Raw genomic sequence first — 15,347 nt, forward strand, 5'->3', positions numbered from 1 at the left:
TATACAGTAAAGAGATTCAGTTATACATACATATATATTTTTGATTCTTGCCAACAAAGGTCTGTCTAGTCAAGGCTATGATTTTTCCTGTGGTCATGTATGGATGTGGGAGTTGGACTGTGAAGAAGGCTGAGTGCCGAAGAATTGATGCTTTTGAACTGTGGTGTTGGAGAAGACTCTTGAGAGTCCCTTGGACTGCAAGGAGATCCAACCAGTCCATTCTGAAGGAGATCAGCCCTGGGATTTCTTTGGAAGGAATGATGCTAAAGCTGAAACTCCAGTACTTTGGCCACCTCATGAGAAGAGTTGACTCATTGGAAAAGACCCTGATGCTGGGAGGGATTGGGGGCAGGAGGAGAAGGGGACGACAGAGGATGAGATGGCTGGATGGCATCACTGACTCGATGGACGTGAGTCTGAGTGAACTCCGGGAGTTGGTGATGGACAGGGAGGCCTGGCGTGCTGCAATTCATGGGGTCGCAAAGGGTCGGACATGACTGAGCGACTGAACTGAACTGAATATAGTTTATCAGAAGATATTGAGTAGAATTCCCTGTGCTATACAGTAGGTTCTTGCTGTTTATCTATTTTTATATAGTACTGTGTGTACATGTTAATCCCAAATTCTTATTTTAGTCTTCCCTTTCTTTCCCCTTTGGTAGCCATAAGTTTGTTTTCTATCTGTGAATCTGATTCCATTTTGTAAACAAGTTCATTTGTACTATTTTTAGATTCCACATATAAGTGATATCACACAATACTTGTCTTTCTCTAACTTACTTCACTTAGTATGATCATCTCGGGGTCCAACCATGTTTCTGGAAATGGCATTATTCATTCTTTCTTTTATGGCTGAGTAATATTGCATTGTATATGCAGGTGATACCACCCTTATGGCAGAAAGTGAAGAAGAACTAAAGAGCCTTGTGCTGAAAGTGAAAGAAGAGAGTGAAAAAGTTGGCTGAAAACTAAACATTCCAAAAATGAAGATCAAGGCATCCGGTCCATCACTTCATGGCAAATAGATGGGGAAACAATGGAAAGAGTGAGAGACTATATTTTTGGGCTCCAAAGTCACTGCAGATGGTGACAGCAGCCATGAAATTAAAAGACTCTTGCTCTTTGGAAGAAAAACTATGACCAACCTAGACAGCATATTAAAAAGCAGAGACATTACTTTGTCAACAAAGGTCCATCTAGTCAAAGCTATGGTTTTTCCAGTGGTCATGTATGGATGTGAGAGTTGAACCATAAAGAAAGCTGAGTGCCGAAGAATTGACACTTTTGAACTGTGGTGTTGGAGAAGACTCTTGAGAGTCCTTTGGACTGGAAGGAGATCCAACCAGTCCATCCTAAAGGATATCAGTCCTGAATATTCATTGGAAGGACTGATGCTGAAACTGAAGCTCCAACACTTTGGCCACCTGATTCGAAGAACGGACTCACTGGAAAAGACCCTGAAGCTGGGAAAGAGTGAAGGCAGGAGGAGAAGGGGATGAGAGAGGATGAGATGGGTGGATGGCATCACCAACTCAATGGACATGAGTTTGAGCAAGCTCCAGGAGATGGTGAAGGACAGGGAGGCCTGGTGTGCTGCAGTCCGTGGGGTCCCAAAGAGTTGGACACGACTGAGCGGCTGAACTGAACTGAACTGACATATGTGTACCACGTCTCTATCCATTCCTCTTTTGATGGGCGTCTAGGTTGCTTCTGTGCCTGGGCTGTTGTGAATAGCACTCCTGTGAACACAGAGGTGCATGTATCTTTTTGAATTAAAGCCTTCATGTTTTCAGGGTACATGCCCAGGAGTGGAGTTGCTGGCCAAGACCACGCTTTAGTGGGATATCAATATCCAGAATATGAGTATCATAGTAAATCCAGAATTTATAGAGCACTGAAAAATTATTGGAAGAGCAAGATAATACCTACTAACAGATTAAAAGAGAATTCCTACAATAGATACTATGGCTCCCATTTGTTGAGCTCTTTCCATGTGTTAAATGCTTTGCATCAGATCTCGTTCAATTTTTGAAATTATCAAAAGAAGACATTCTCATTCTCCTTTGACAGAGAAGGAAGCTGAGATTTAGAGAAATTAAATATTTTATTCTAGTTCATTTAGCAGTTGAGCAACACAGCAGGATTCAAATCCAGGTTCTGACAAAAAAAAATGTGTGCTCTTGGCTACCATCATTCTGCCTAGATTCCTTAAAATCCAGTTAAAGATCTAAACACAATTTGAAAAAAGACACATAAAGCAGAAAATATGAATTTAATGCATGCAGCTCATCAGCCATCCTATAAGCACTCCAATGGGGGGTCATAGGTCTGGCCAATTCTATTCAATTTCTAAATTCAATCTCGTTTCTAAACATTGGTAAAAATATGGTAAGTCAAAAATATTGTTATCATACTTCCAACAATATTTGACTTGGATTGTTCTTCCTGGAAGTGAGCTTGATTCCTGGGAGTCAGGGAGGTATCACAAGGCAATTCACCGTGTGGAAGGAGTTCAAATCCTCCAAAAATTTCATCAGGTTATATTTTGATTATTTCTTTTCATATACTGTTGGAATGTTGACTAAATTTTTTTTTCTAGCTTTTAGAAAGTGAATTCTCTAGAAGGAGGTTTCTGAATGACCAATTCCTCTTCTCTCCTTCATTCTGTTACTTCTGACATGGCTATTTACAGCATCCAGGCTTCCCTGGTGGCTCAGTGGTAGAGAACCTGCCTGCCAATGCAGGCAATCCCTGGGTCAGGAAGATCCCCTGGAGAAGGGAATGGCAACCCACTCCAGTATTCTTGCCTGGGAAATACCATGGATGGAGGACCCTGATGGGCTATACTGTCCTTGGGGTTGCAAAGAGTCAAACACAACTTAGTAACTGAACAACAACAAATGTCAACATTCACAAAAACAAAGAAGGGGCCCAGAATGTCCTGCATGTAGCCACATCCACACACATCCCCCAAAACACTATTAGGCATCTCCCTGTGTAGTGGGAATACAGAGATGCCCTGAGACGTGCCCTGAGACATGTCCCCAGCATTGCAGAGAGAGACGACAGAGAAATACATTAGAGACGTGCTCCACAGCTCAGAAATGGATCCAAGCCACAGCGCACAGAAAGATGGCCAGTCCTGACTCGTGTTTGACCAAGTTCCAATTTCAGGTCCATGAGACCAAGGAACATTGTACCATAAGATGCTGTAAACCAACACAGATGTCAGACTATGTATCTCATGAGTCCTTGTCTATAAAGTCCTCAAAAAGGAAAAATGGCATCAAGTAAATGGGATGAACACAAAGTGGGACAGTCAGGAGAGACCCCGATAAACCCAAGGATGGTGGCTCCTTTGTCAGGAGAGAGGGGTGTGGATGTGGGAGTGGCAGCATAGACTCAGGCTGCTTCCAAGCACTGCAGCTGTTATTTAGCTCAGTCACGGCCAACTCTTTGTGACCCCACGGACTGTAGCCCACCAGGCTCCTCTGTCCATGGGATTCTCCAGGCTAGAACACTGGAGTGGGTTGCCATTTCCTCCTCCAGGGAATCCTCCCAACCCAGGGATCGAACCCTCATCTCCTGAATCTCTGTAAAAGCTTTATTCCTGATCTGGGAGGTAGTCATCCTGACACCACTTTATTGTCATTTGTTAAAACTCTACATAAGTTTTAAGTATTATTGTGCTTGTTCCTCTCTAGAATAAAAAAAAAAAAATCTGAATTGGAAAAAAAAAAGCAGTAAGTTGACAAAATTACAACCTTCCCAGGAACTTTGATGCATTGGAGAAGGAAATGGAAACCCACTCCATGGCAACCCACTCCAATGTTCTTGCCTGGAGAGTCCCAGGAATGGGGGAGCCTGGTGGGCTGCTGTCTATGGGGTCTCAGAGACACAACTTAGCAGGAGCAGCAGGACCAAAGATTAAATCTAAAATTGAATAAACTCAAATGATGGAACCTTTCAAGAAAAATCAATCTAATGAATATATTAGAATGAATATAAATATATTCCTAGTATAATATGTGCAGATCAATTTTTTGTTCATCCTGTCATGCTAAATGCCCAGAGAAGAGTTTTGCTTAAAGGAGCACTAACGTGGTCTCCCACTCCAGTACTCTTACTTGGAAAAATCCCATGGACGGAGGAGCCTGGTAGGCTGCAGTCTGTGGGGTCATGAAGAGTCAGACACGACTGAGTGACTTCACTTTCACTTTTCACTTTCCTGCATTGGAGAAGGAAATGGCAACCCACTCCAGTGTTCTTGCCTGGAGAGTCCCAGGGACAGAGGAGCCTGGTGGGCTGCGGTCTATGGGGTCACACAGAGTCGGACACGACTGAAGTGACTTAGCAGCAGCAGCAGCAATGTGGTCTCACCAAGGAAGTATAAGAGAGGAAAAAACATTTATAAACACCTGTATAGTTTTTTAAAAAGTATGAGGAAAAACTTTTTCTCCTGAACTTTGAACACTCAGGGAGGCAATCAGAGCTTCCCAAGGAAGCTGCCACAGAACGTGTGGAACACGATTTTCCCAAGCTCAGCTAACAACCTCTCCAATGTCATTCTCCACAAACACCTCACGTGGAAACAGGCCATGGGTGAGGTTATTAGTATTTTGTTTTCACTTTGGGCAGAGCATAGCACAGAGCTGTAAAAATCTGAATCTGAAAACAGGTGGACCACATGGTGATCTTCCTTATGATAAGGGCAGGTTACCTCCCTGACTCCTAGGAATCAAGCTCACTTCCAGGAAGAACAACTCAAGTCAAATTTTGTTGGAAGTATGATAACAATATATTTGACTTACCATATTCTTACCAATGTTTAGAAATGGAATTGAATTTAGAAACTGAATAGAACTGGCCATATCCACGGCCCCCCATTGGAGTGCTTACAGGCTGGTTGATGAGCTGCATGCATTAAATTTATATCTTCTTTATGTGTCTTTTTTCAAACTGTGTTTGGATCTGTAACTGAATGACTACTGATGACTACTTTTATCATAGATTTAAATGAGGCCCTAGAATCAGCACAAACATTTTCTTCAAACCATTGAATTTGGCAGTAGTTAACTAATTAAGGCCAATGAGTCTTCAGTTTTGTGTCGTTTTGCTTAAGATAGTTCCATTCTAAAACGTTTCACCAATCAAAAATAAGACCAAGCTAAAAAAAACCCCAAAACTCCCTCAAAACTTCAAAAGGTTAACAAAATCTTGACTAGGTTCCAAGGATAGAGTAGGAGATAATTGCTAAGGGGAAAATATGTAAAATGATTCAGTTCTGAAACCCCCACACCTTTATGTCTTGCGGCATCCATTTCTTCACAAAGAAATGAATTTTTTCATATCTTGTCAACTCTGCTAGTTCCCAGAATAGTTAACTGTTTGCTAAGCTTTTCAATATTTTGTTCTAAATATAAACATTTCAAAGTATAAATTCTAAATGTAAACATTTCAAAGCATATCCATATGAAAAGCCACTGTGGTCTAAGATGATAGCAAGGTGATGTGGAGAGAAGTGGAGAAAGAGTACAGAAGGGGCTTCGGGAGTCCGTGAAGTGCAAGTTAATACATGGAATATTGTGGGAACAAGCGCAAAACGGTGGAGGCCTGATGGTGGAGGAAAACTGAACTTGGATCGAACATACATTTGCCCCTTTCTGCACGTTTGCCGTTTCCATGAAGTGTGTCCAGCTAACGTTGAACAAACAAATCAAAGTGTTCCCAACTGTCCTAGAAACCAACCTACAAGCTGAGTGGTCTGGAATGAAACAAGGTAACCAGTAGTTGTTTGACTACCTCACATGTAAACTAAATGTTGTGTTTCCCTGATAGGAAGAAGAAAAGGTTCAGAATATCTGATTCCCAGTGTCACCTCCTGGCCGGCACTTGGGGATTAATAGTTTCTTTAGATATTTTGGGCCACGACAAATGCAGGATTCACAAAGACAGAGTTTCCTAAGAGAATGACAGATACTATTGTGGAGAGACGTTATTCAGAGCATTATCTGTTTCATTCTTCAGCTGGGATGACTATCTACTTCGAGACTTGGACTTCTAAAGAAGACTGCTATAATCTGGAGAGATTGGCCATAAAACTATTTGTATTGAAAACTTAGCCCGCGTGTCTTTAGTGGACTTCATTCATTAGCATTCTCACCAGCCAGGTTTCCATATCTCAGTGTTCATTTTACACTTTAATTTGGTCACCAGGGTCTTTGTTGAATCGTCCTATTCAGGGGAGAACAAAGGCGGTTGAGGTGATACCGCGGAGCGAGGCACTACGTTTTATCTTTGCGAAAAGCCCGACGGGGCCAGAGTGCTCCGATGCCCTCTGATTTTCTGCAGGACATTTGGAGCCGCAAGTCATCTGGAGGGTAGGGCTCCTCGCTGCGCTTTGGTGGCGACACCTTCAGAAGACAAGCAGCTTGCCAGTCAGAGAAATGAGCTCCTTGACCCCCCTGGGGGAGGGGAACGTGTCCCACTCCCACAGGAAGCACCCTCTGTGCTTTTGCATCACATTTGCTCAGTCCTGGCAGTTTTTACAATGCTTGCTGCTCTGTGACCTTCTTATCCCTCAAAAGTCAAAACCCACTCTCTTTCAACCCTCCTCCACTGTGGGTGGAAATGCAAATTGGCACAGCCACTGTGGAGAACAGTAGGGAGGTTCCTTAAAACACTAAAAATAGAGCCACCATATGACACTGCAATCCCACTCCTGGGCACACATCCAGAGAAAAACATGATCCGAAAGGATACCTGCACCCCAGTGTTCAATGCAGCACTGTTTACAACAGCCAAGACACGGAAAGCAACCTAAATGTCCATCAATAGATGAATGGATAAAGAAGACGTGGTGTGTATGTATATATATATATGTCATGTATATATGGAAATGGAATACTATTCAGCCATTAAAAAGTACGAAATAATGGCATTTGCAGCAACATGCATGGACCTGGAGAGTGTCATACTGAGTCAAGTAAGTCAGAGAGGGAGAAATATCCTATGACATCCCTTATATGTGGACTCTAAAAAGAAATGATACAAATGGACTTACAAAACAGAGACTCACAGAGAATGAACTTGTGGTTGTAGAGGGTGGGGGAAAAGGCTGGTTAGGGAGTTTGGGATGGACATGCACACACGGCTGTACTGAAAGTGAGTAGCCAGCGAGGACTCACTGTAAAGCCCGGGGGACTCTGCTCAGTGCTACGTGGCAGCCCAGATGGGAGGAAGCCCAGGGAGAATGGATACATGTATATGTATGGCTGAGTCCCTTTGCTGTACACCTGAAACTTCCACAACATTGTTAATCAGCTATGCCCCAATACAAAACAAAAAGTTTTTTTTAAAAAAAGACCCCAAAAATGCCTTGAATTTTCCAGTCCAACCCCCGCCCCCGCCCGCCGCCTCAAAACCCACTCTCTTTCTACTGCATGGGTCCCCTCAAGGTTTTCTGATTAAAACCATCATCTTTCCCAACATAACCCTTCTCCTCTCATCCAATACAGGCTTTTCATTTCCCTATTTAGTTCGACTGCATTAGGGTGAGTGAATTCATCTCCATCCTCTTCGTGACGTCCGTAAAACTCTTTTTCTTCAGTGCAACTTTATGCGGGGTGATTCAGCCCAGCTTTCTAACTCTGCTTCGGAACACCGGGGTTTTATTCTCTAATCCACATTTCCTTTTGCAGTTTCTTGGACCCCTTTTGGTTGGTGTATGGCTAGCATCCAGTAGAGACGGAGACCACCAGCCCATTTCACACAGGCCGCTGAACAGTCAGAAGACGGTAACAACTCCGAGTCTCTGGTGGCCTGGACTGGATTCAGCTCACTGACCCAGAGGTGAAAGGCTCTGTATTCCATTACTAATCCCCCGAGCTCTTCGGCCCCCTGAAAGTGATTCTTTGGTTTTATTATTGCAAAGGCCATTTATAAAATCATGAACTGGATTTAGGAAAGCAACCATGAAATAGCAAAAGACAACGAACTGATTGAAATTCCTTCAGTGTCCTGTGGGCTGAGGTCTCTCAGACAGCGGGACTGGGGGAAAGTTCTATATCGGCACTGCATTCTGATTTCAGTGGCATGACCAGCTCACTTAGATGTGGCAAGGTCAGATCCACTGACCATGCCTTGAGGAACTAAATCCTAAGTAAAGAAAATGGAAAAGCAAACTATGAAATAGCCAATAATCCTTTATTTTGCACTTCCCCACCTTCATCCCTCTCCAAAAAGCACTAATGGGGTAGATTCTGTGCATGTGAAAATATTGTATAAAGTATTTAGGATGATCTCAAATCAATAGAACAAAACCATGTATCTCAACATAGATGCTTTCTTTGTAGGCATAGAAAAATGTTGGCTTCTAGAACAAGGAGGGCAATGAGATACTGCACTCAAGAGGGTGACACTGATCTGCAATTTAACATTCACAGCAGAAAACCTCATTTCTCTAACCACATAATATGTTTTAAAATATGATTAATTCATACACTAATATCAATTTACTTGGCATTTGAAAAAAAATCACAATTTCTATTAATATATTTGTATTAGGTTCAAAGCCCATATTCTAGCATTCAAGATATCCATTAACACTGGCCCAAGTTGGGATTATTTCAAAATCAAGTAAAAGTCCATATTTATTCCAAAGTTGCTAAAATATGCTAATAAAATTAAATTTGATGTTTTACATTAAAAATAAAATATTTGGTTTATCTCTCAGACATCTATTAACATATAATAAATAGTGGGCAGTATAGTAATATAATAAAGTTTTGTGATACCCTGAAATTTGATGAGTTTTCTTTTAAAAAAAAATTGCATAATATACTTCATTTCAGCCTTAAACCACAATATCAATGAACAGATTTGCAGAAATAAAACAATATAAACACAAAATGCTACAGTATTTTTTTTTTTTTTTTTTTTACTTTCGGGGAATCTACATGTCCTTTGAAACAAAAGGAAGTCAAAGAAATTTACAGAAATAGAAGAAATAACAAAACAATTTCAAATCATAAGCCATAGATTTAAATTGCCTTGTTTTCCTTCCAACTGCTCAGGTCCTCCCCCCAGTGTTCTGCGAGGGTTCAGCTCAAGGTAGGTAACTTTGAACTTACGTACGGCTCTTTTTTTTCCAGCCTTCTTTGCTTATGTACAGCAGTAATTACAGATGGGGCTGAAACCGCAGCGCGTTTCACAGAAAGCCAGAATTAAACACGATAAAAAATTTTTAAAAATAACTACTTCATAAATATTTATTATTTACATTAGGGGAGATCTCCTGGTGTGCAGAGTTTTCCTACAAGCTGATGAGATGGGTAATCCATGAGAAGACCACAAGCAGTTTGGAGGAAAGGGCAGAGTTGGGGGATGACAGAGAGAGAGGACAGGTGGGAGAGTCAACAAAAACAAACCACAGAAGAGCCAACAGGACATGATAGAAACCTTTTTCTTAAAAAATATAAGGTATTTCACAAAAAGCCTGAACATTTTACATGTTAGTACTAAAAACAGGGGGTGCAGGGTGGGGAAGCTTCATATATTTTTCATCACAAAAATATTTACTGACACTCCCCCTGGAGTTTTCTTTCATGTGATTACGATTATCTGACTACAGAGGGGAGGAGGCTGGAGACACACACAGCCGACCCACGTCACCCTCGGGCACGGTCAGGGCGGGCCACACGCCATCTTCTCAGCTAACACCTTAAGGAAAAGGCCCTGGAGAGAATTGAGGAAAATCGAAAGGAAAGATTATAGTCTTTTTATTAATAATACTTGTCACTGGTAATAGGAAACGGAGGCGAGGCCCCCCCCGCCCCGTGCATGAGAGTCTTTCTCCGGGGGCGACCACGTGGCCCTCGGCCGGGGGCCCTCGCAGAGCCCCCGGGGGTGGGGGGGCGCGTGTTCTGTCCTCAGTCTGGCCGGGCTCAGCGTCCGGGGCGATGCGGTGGGGGGTGGGCGGGGGCACCCCCGCTCCAGGCATCAGTGTGCCCGGTGCTTCCGCTTCTTGTGCTTTTTATCCTTCTTCCTGTTGCAGCACTTGGGGCAGAACCACTGCATCTCTTCTGGGGGTGCGGCCATGATCCCCACGCAGGGCCTACACGGGAACCAAGCAAAAGGCACTTCAGACAAACAGGCTTCAGTGACACACATCTTCCTGTCCTACATTCTTCAGGAATTTCACATCATTCAGTAATCTGTTAGGTTTATGGCTTTGATCCCTGGGTTGGGAAGCTCCCCTGAAAGAGGGAAAGGCTACCCACTCTAGTATTCTGGCCTGGAGAATTCCACGGATTGTATAGTCCATGGGGTCACAAAGAGTCGGACACGACTAAGCGACTTTCACTTTCAAGGTGCATTTACTGGACACCCAAGTCACCAGGTCTGGCGGACAGACGCTGCTGCACTCCTGCTGGGCGTGTGGGTGATCACCTTACACGAGCCCCTTCCCCAGGCCCTGCTGGAGACATTAATTAGCTCATTCATCCTTTCAGCCAGAAATAGTCTAATTGTTCTGAGCCACGGCTTTGTCTTTATCTCAGAGACATTGTATAGCGTGTGACTAAGTGGATGCCTATCTTTCATATCTGATATTTTCAAGATAACACAGCGAGACGGTCTGCATGCGTCCTGATGCTGCACCTTCAGTTTGGGGAGGGCGCTGAGGAGCCGGGGAAGCCACCCGAGCCGCCCCTGTACTCCTGCACTTTATGGCAGTGTTTACGGGGTCCCTCAGTGTTTCTGCAGCTGCTACAGAAAATGAATGACAAGAAAGGGAAGGGAACCAACCCCCTGTATCTCCTTTTCCCTTTCTAAAGAATACGTGCACTAAGAGACACATTGAATTTAGGCTGAAGAGCCACAGTCTAAAGACTAATTTTTGGAAACAATACAAACGCCATTCTCTTGGCACAGGGATTCTGCTCCAGACGCTCTTCCCGGGAGACGAGCTGCCCTAGGACAAGAGCCTGCACGGGCCGGGGCCACGCGTGTGCTGAGCCTCTCCCCCCGTGTCCCGCAGGGGACTCACCAGTGGTACCAGTCGTCACAGTCGTCACAGCCGATCATGGGGCTCCCATCATCGGGCTTGTTGCAGCCGGGACAGATCCAGATCTGGTTTCCCCACTCGTCTCGGATCTGGGGTGGGGGTGGGGGGGGAAGGAAACCAGAGAGGCATTGAGAAAAAAGAAATCCCAAAAAGGGCATTATAAGGATTACTACATCCTGTGGAGCTAATAAACTGACAGACTAAACGAACAGACCAAAAAACCCAGGAGCTAACAATTTATTAAAGCTGTGATCATGGCCCTCACTATCCTGGCATCATATGGAAAAAAAATGCTACTAAGAGTTCAATGATAAGACCTTTCTTCTACTTTTTGTTTTTTGCCATGTTGCATGGTTTGCAAGATCTTAGTTCCCTGACCAGGGACTGAACCTGGGCCCTGGCAACGGAAGTGCCGAGTCCTAATCACTAGGCCGTCAGGGAACTCCCAAGACATTTTTAATGGCTATTTTAAACTGTCTTTTGAAAGTCATAAAAACAAAACATTTGATAATCATTTCTGTGAGCCATGTGACCTACAGTCACCTTTATCTAAAAAAATACTGGAACACATAGGTTCTGAATGACTACTAATGCCTGATACTTCTGAAAGCTCCCTAGCTCAGCTCTGTGTTGTTCCCTCCACTGCATTCACAGGTCTGGGATTAATAAATACGGCCTATGTGCATATATCGCCTTATTACTTATTAGCCAAACCCTCCTCCTGAACTGGCTGATAAGATCAAGGATATAAAAGAGTTGTTACTAAGTAACTTTCCATTCCCTTTATGACATTTTCAGCAAAGTACAATCAACTAAAGGGCAAATGAAATAAGGGACGCAGGAGGCCAGAGAGCCACACGTTTTCATGTTATTTGGCAACAATTATGCTGTGCTCTGGACTGGACTTAGCAGTTCCAAATAAGAAGCATTCCCAACCGAACCACCTCCTCAAATTCCACATGAACAAGACCAATCTGGAAGAGACAATTCTATGACAGGCTTTCAAAGCCACCAATAACTAAGAGTTAATTTTTTAAAGTTTTGCTGATCACACAGCATATAATTTCATTCAGTTGATTTTGCAAGCTGTAGTCTCTCCTGGTACATTCATATACAACACTGACTGGATATGCAGAAGAAAAACGGTTTTTTGTGTTTGTGTGATGGGTGTATGCGGGGCAGAGACGGTTCATTCTAACTCACGGAATTCTAACTATTTCAAGGTCTGCCATTCTGGAAAGTCTCTGCAAGAGCAGACAAGGCTGTAAAGGTTTCCTGAACAAATCTGTGGGCAGCCACATCCCCGACTTGGGCCTCGTCTCCAGTTTCAAGCAGAGAGACCACCAGTCGGCCTGTGCCAGCTGTCTGGGGTGAAGGCCAGCCCAGCACCCTGCGCCCTGAAGCTGCCATGCATGCCCTGTCCTGCTGCTGACTCTTGAAGTTAGGAGGCCATGACCCTGTGACATGAGAAATCTGCTACAGTGCCCAGCCCCTCGCAGTTCACTAGGCTCTTTCGAAAACACCTGACTTGGTTTCATCCTCCTAAAACAATGCTTGGGTAGGTTAGAAATGGGGAGACTGGAGCTGAAGGAATGTCAGTGCCAGTTCCAGTGTCATAGATTGGGCAGCAACAAAATCAGCCTGTGTCCTTCCTTCAAATCACAGTTTGTCTTCTGTCTACAGAGTGTCTCTGAGGGGACAGAGGCTTTTCGTCTACGCTGTTTATGCAAGTCTGATCTATCTCCAGGGAGTTGACTCAAAAACCCACTGGAGAATCAGATTTTAGAGCTAGAACACACCACAGGGATCACCTAGTCTAACAATCCCTGGTTACAGCTGAAGAAATGGAGGTCAAGGAGATCAAGCATAAAGTCCTCCTCGATTTACCCATCTTGGGGTGACGTTGGCTTCAATTAAACACCTGTGGCAGCTGGACCTTGATGCACTGATTTAATGACCACAGATATTTGTATCATGTCTTCCATTGTCGTCTTGAATTGCCAATTTAATATTTTCTCCTTAATATTTCATGTCTTTATATCCTCTCTGAAGACTTCTGAGACTTTCTTCTTATCCTCTGTATCATGATAGTGCCTCAAACACAATGATTCACTGAAATTTCCTTTCAAAATGCCCGTATAGAAATGTAATACTTGCACAATTTTTAACGACAACGGAAGGAGTCCGAGCCTGTCGCCTCCCACGCACATCTATTCTGAAAGATCCGCGCCACCACCAGGCGGACACATCTCAGGCTACATACTCGGTGGTCTCGCGGTGTCAGCTCACTGGGGACCGCCACGTGCCTGAAATCCTTTTGTCATGTGCTCGTGTGTCACACTACGGAGCCCAAAGAGCCTCTTTATTACTCAACTGAATTCAGGGCTTGAGTTAGACCTGATAGTACTGAGTAGGGATGAAACAGGGGAGAACGCTCTCATGACAACCGTGTGAACACATTTGTCAAGGGGAGTTTTTCCACCTGAAGACTTCCTGGGACTCAGGAAGTTCTGTGGTTGACAGGTTCATTTTCATTCATTCTGCAGGCCCTGATATGTCCTGGACCTCAGCCAGTGAGATACTATAATTAGTGCTCCTGCTCAGAAAGAGCGGCTGGCCCATGAGATGTGTGCATGTCATGCTAATTATTCTCTGAAGTGAATCACTGCTTGATCAAGAAAGTCAATGAGGAGTTTGACTGCCACTATTCACCTCTATATTTATACACTGATTGTGCTGTATATATGTTTGTGTGTGTGTATATATCTACATATATAGTTATATTCCAAAACAATGATGAGTAACAAAAACAATGCTCTGACATTATTTATGGAGACTGACTATGCAAACATCCTAACACAATACTTGTCAGCCAAAGGCTTGAAAATGCAATGAACATGCCTTTCCAGTCATGAAGTATTGCTTCTGAAATTCAATGTTGATACATCTGACACTGCTTTTTTAATTGGAAACATTTTCATGAGCAAAGAGCTCTTAAGTGACTTTCTCTTAAATACTCCCCAAAACAGAAAGCAGCTCACCACATAAGTGCTGACCGTCTCCGTGACCACACTGCGGACAGGGGCTTTGGAGCTGGCGGCTCCCGAAGCAGCAGGGGCTGGGGCGGGCATCCCGGCGAGGGGTGCGCTGGCCGGGGCCAGGAGGGGCAAAGGCACCGGGGCAGGGGTGACGTGCATGGCGGCCGGGGCGGGGGCTGGGGCAGGTGGCGGCGTCTTGGGTCTGTTCAGAGAAGGTGCCGGCTTAGCCTCGGGGGCTGGGACCACTTTGCTGATGACACTGTCAACAAGAGAGAAACGGAAAAATCAAAACACACAGTTGAGTCAAGCCAGGTAGCTACAAACACGATGGCACAATCACTTGATTCTTCTAGCAGCGAAAGACGTCTCAGAGAGTTCAGAGAGAGGCAGAGCTCAGGCTGCAAGGCTCTTGCCCAAGCGGCTTCTCCATGATCAGGGCAGGGAGACAGGCTGGGCAGCAGGAAACAGGCAGGGGCTCCAGCTCCTTTCCATGGTCAGAGCTGTCCGCTGCTCTGTTTCTGCATCAACACTGCCTTCTTCATAGAACCCAAGCCAGGGAAGAACTAGACTCAGAACCAGGAGGTCTGAGGTCAAACCCTACGTCTTCCACAGGCTGAGGTGTGACCTTACGCAAGTCATTTAAAAGCACTAGCTGCTGAGCACCTCTAAGCAGTTAGGTGTTACACTAGGTACTTCCCACACATTACCCCATTCAGTCCTCAGGGCAACTTCAAAGCTGCAGTGACCCTTGTTTTATAAACAAGGAAACAGGAGTAGAGAGAGAAAGGAGTTTGGGTAAATGAGTGGCAGGCTTTGAACTGAGGCCTGCCCATTTGGTCCTCAAACTATTTCTTCTTCTTTTGTTTATACAAAGTTCCTTTATTTGGCAGGGGGCAGTATATATCAGTAGAAGGCAATGGCACCCCACTCCAGTACTCTTGCCTGGAAAATCCCGTAGATGGCGGGGCCTGGTAGGCTGCAGTCCATGGGGTCGCTAGAGTCGGACACAACTAAGCGACTTCACTTTCACTTTTCACTCTCATGCACTGGAGAAGGCAATGGCACCCCACTCCAGTGTTCTTGCCTGGAGAATCCCAGGGACGGGGGAGCCCGGTGGGCTGCCGTCTATGGAGTCGCACAGAGTCGGACACGACTGAAGCGACTTAGCAGCAGCAGCAGCAGCACACATCAACCATAGAGAAAGTGTGTTTATTTCCGGCCTCCCCCCTTCGCTCCTCCAGAAG

The 15,347-nt window shown here is 44.4% G+C and overlaps 1 protein-coding gene across 3 annotated transcripts in view; it reads right to left on the minus strand.

Moving 5' to 3' along the window:
* Nucleotides 1–8,184: 8,184 nt before the first annotated feature.
* The window catches only part of TAF3 (TATA-box binding protein associated factor 3), a 122,683-nt gene continuing 115,520 nt past the window's right edge, over nucleotides 8,185–15,347 (minus strand). For all 3 annotated transcript variants that reach the window (XM_070380903.1, XM_005895495.2, XM_070380904.1), the window contains exons 5-7: nucleotides 14,107–14,362; nucleotides 11,048–11,154; nucleotides 8,185–10,114 (exon numbers count right to left, since the gene is read on the minus strand). In XM_070380903.1, the coding sequence (XP_070237004.1) occupies nucleotides 10,000–10,114; nucleotides 11,048–11,154; nucleotides 14,107–14,362 (478 nt within the window). In that variant the 3' untranslated portion in view covers nucleotides 8,185–9,999. The remainder of the gene's footprint in view (nucleotides 10,115–11,047; nucleotides 11,155–14,106; nucleotides 14,363–15,347) is intronic.

The sequence above is a fragment of the Bos mutus genome, chromosome 13 (assembly GCF_027580195.1).
Source record: "Bos mutus isolate GX-2022 chromosome 13, NWIPB_WYAK_1.1, whole genome shotgun sequence".
Taxonomy (NCBI): Eukaryota; Metazoa; Chordata; class Mammalia; order Artiodactyla; family Bovidae; genus Bos; species Bos mutus.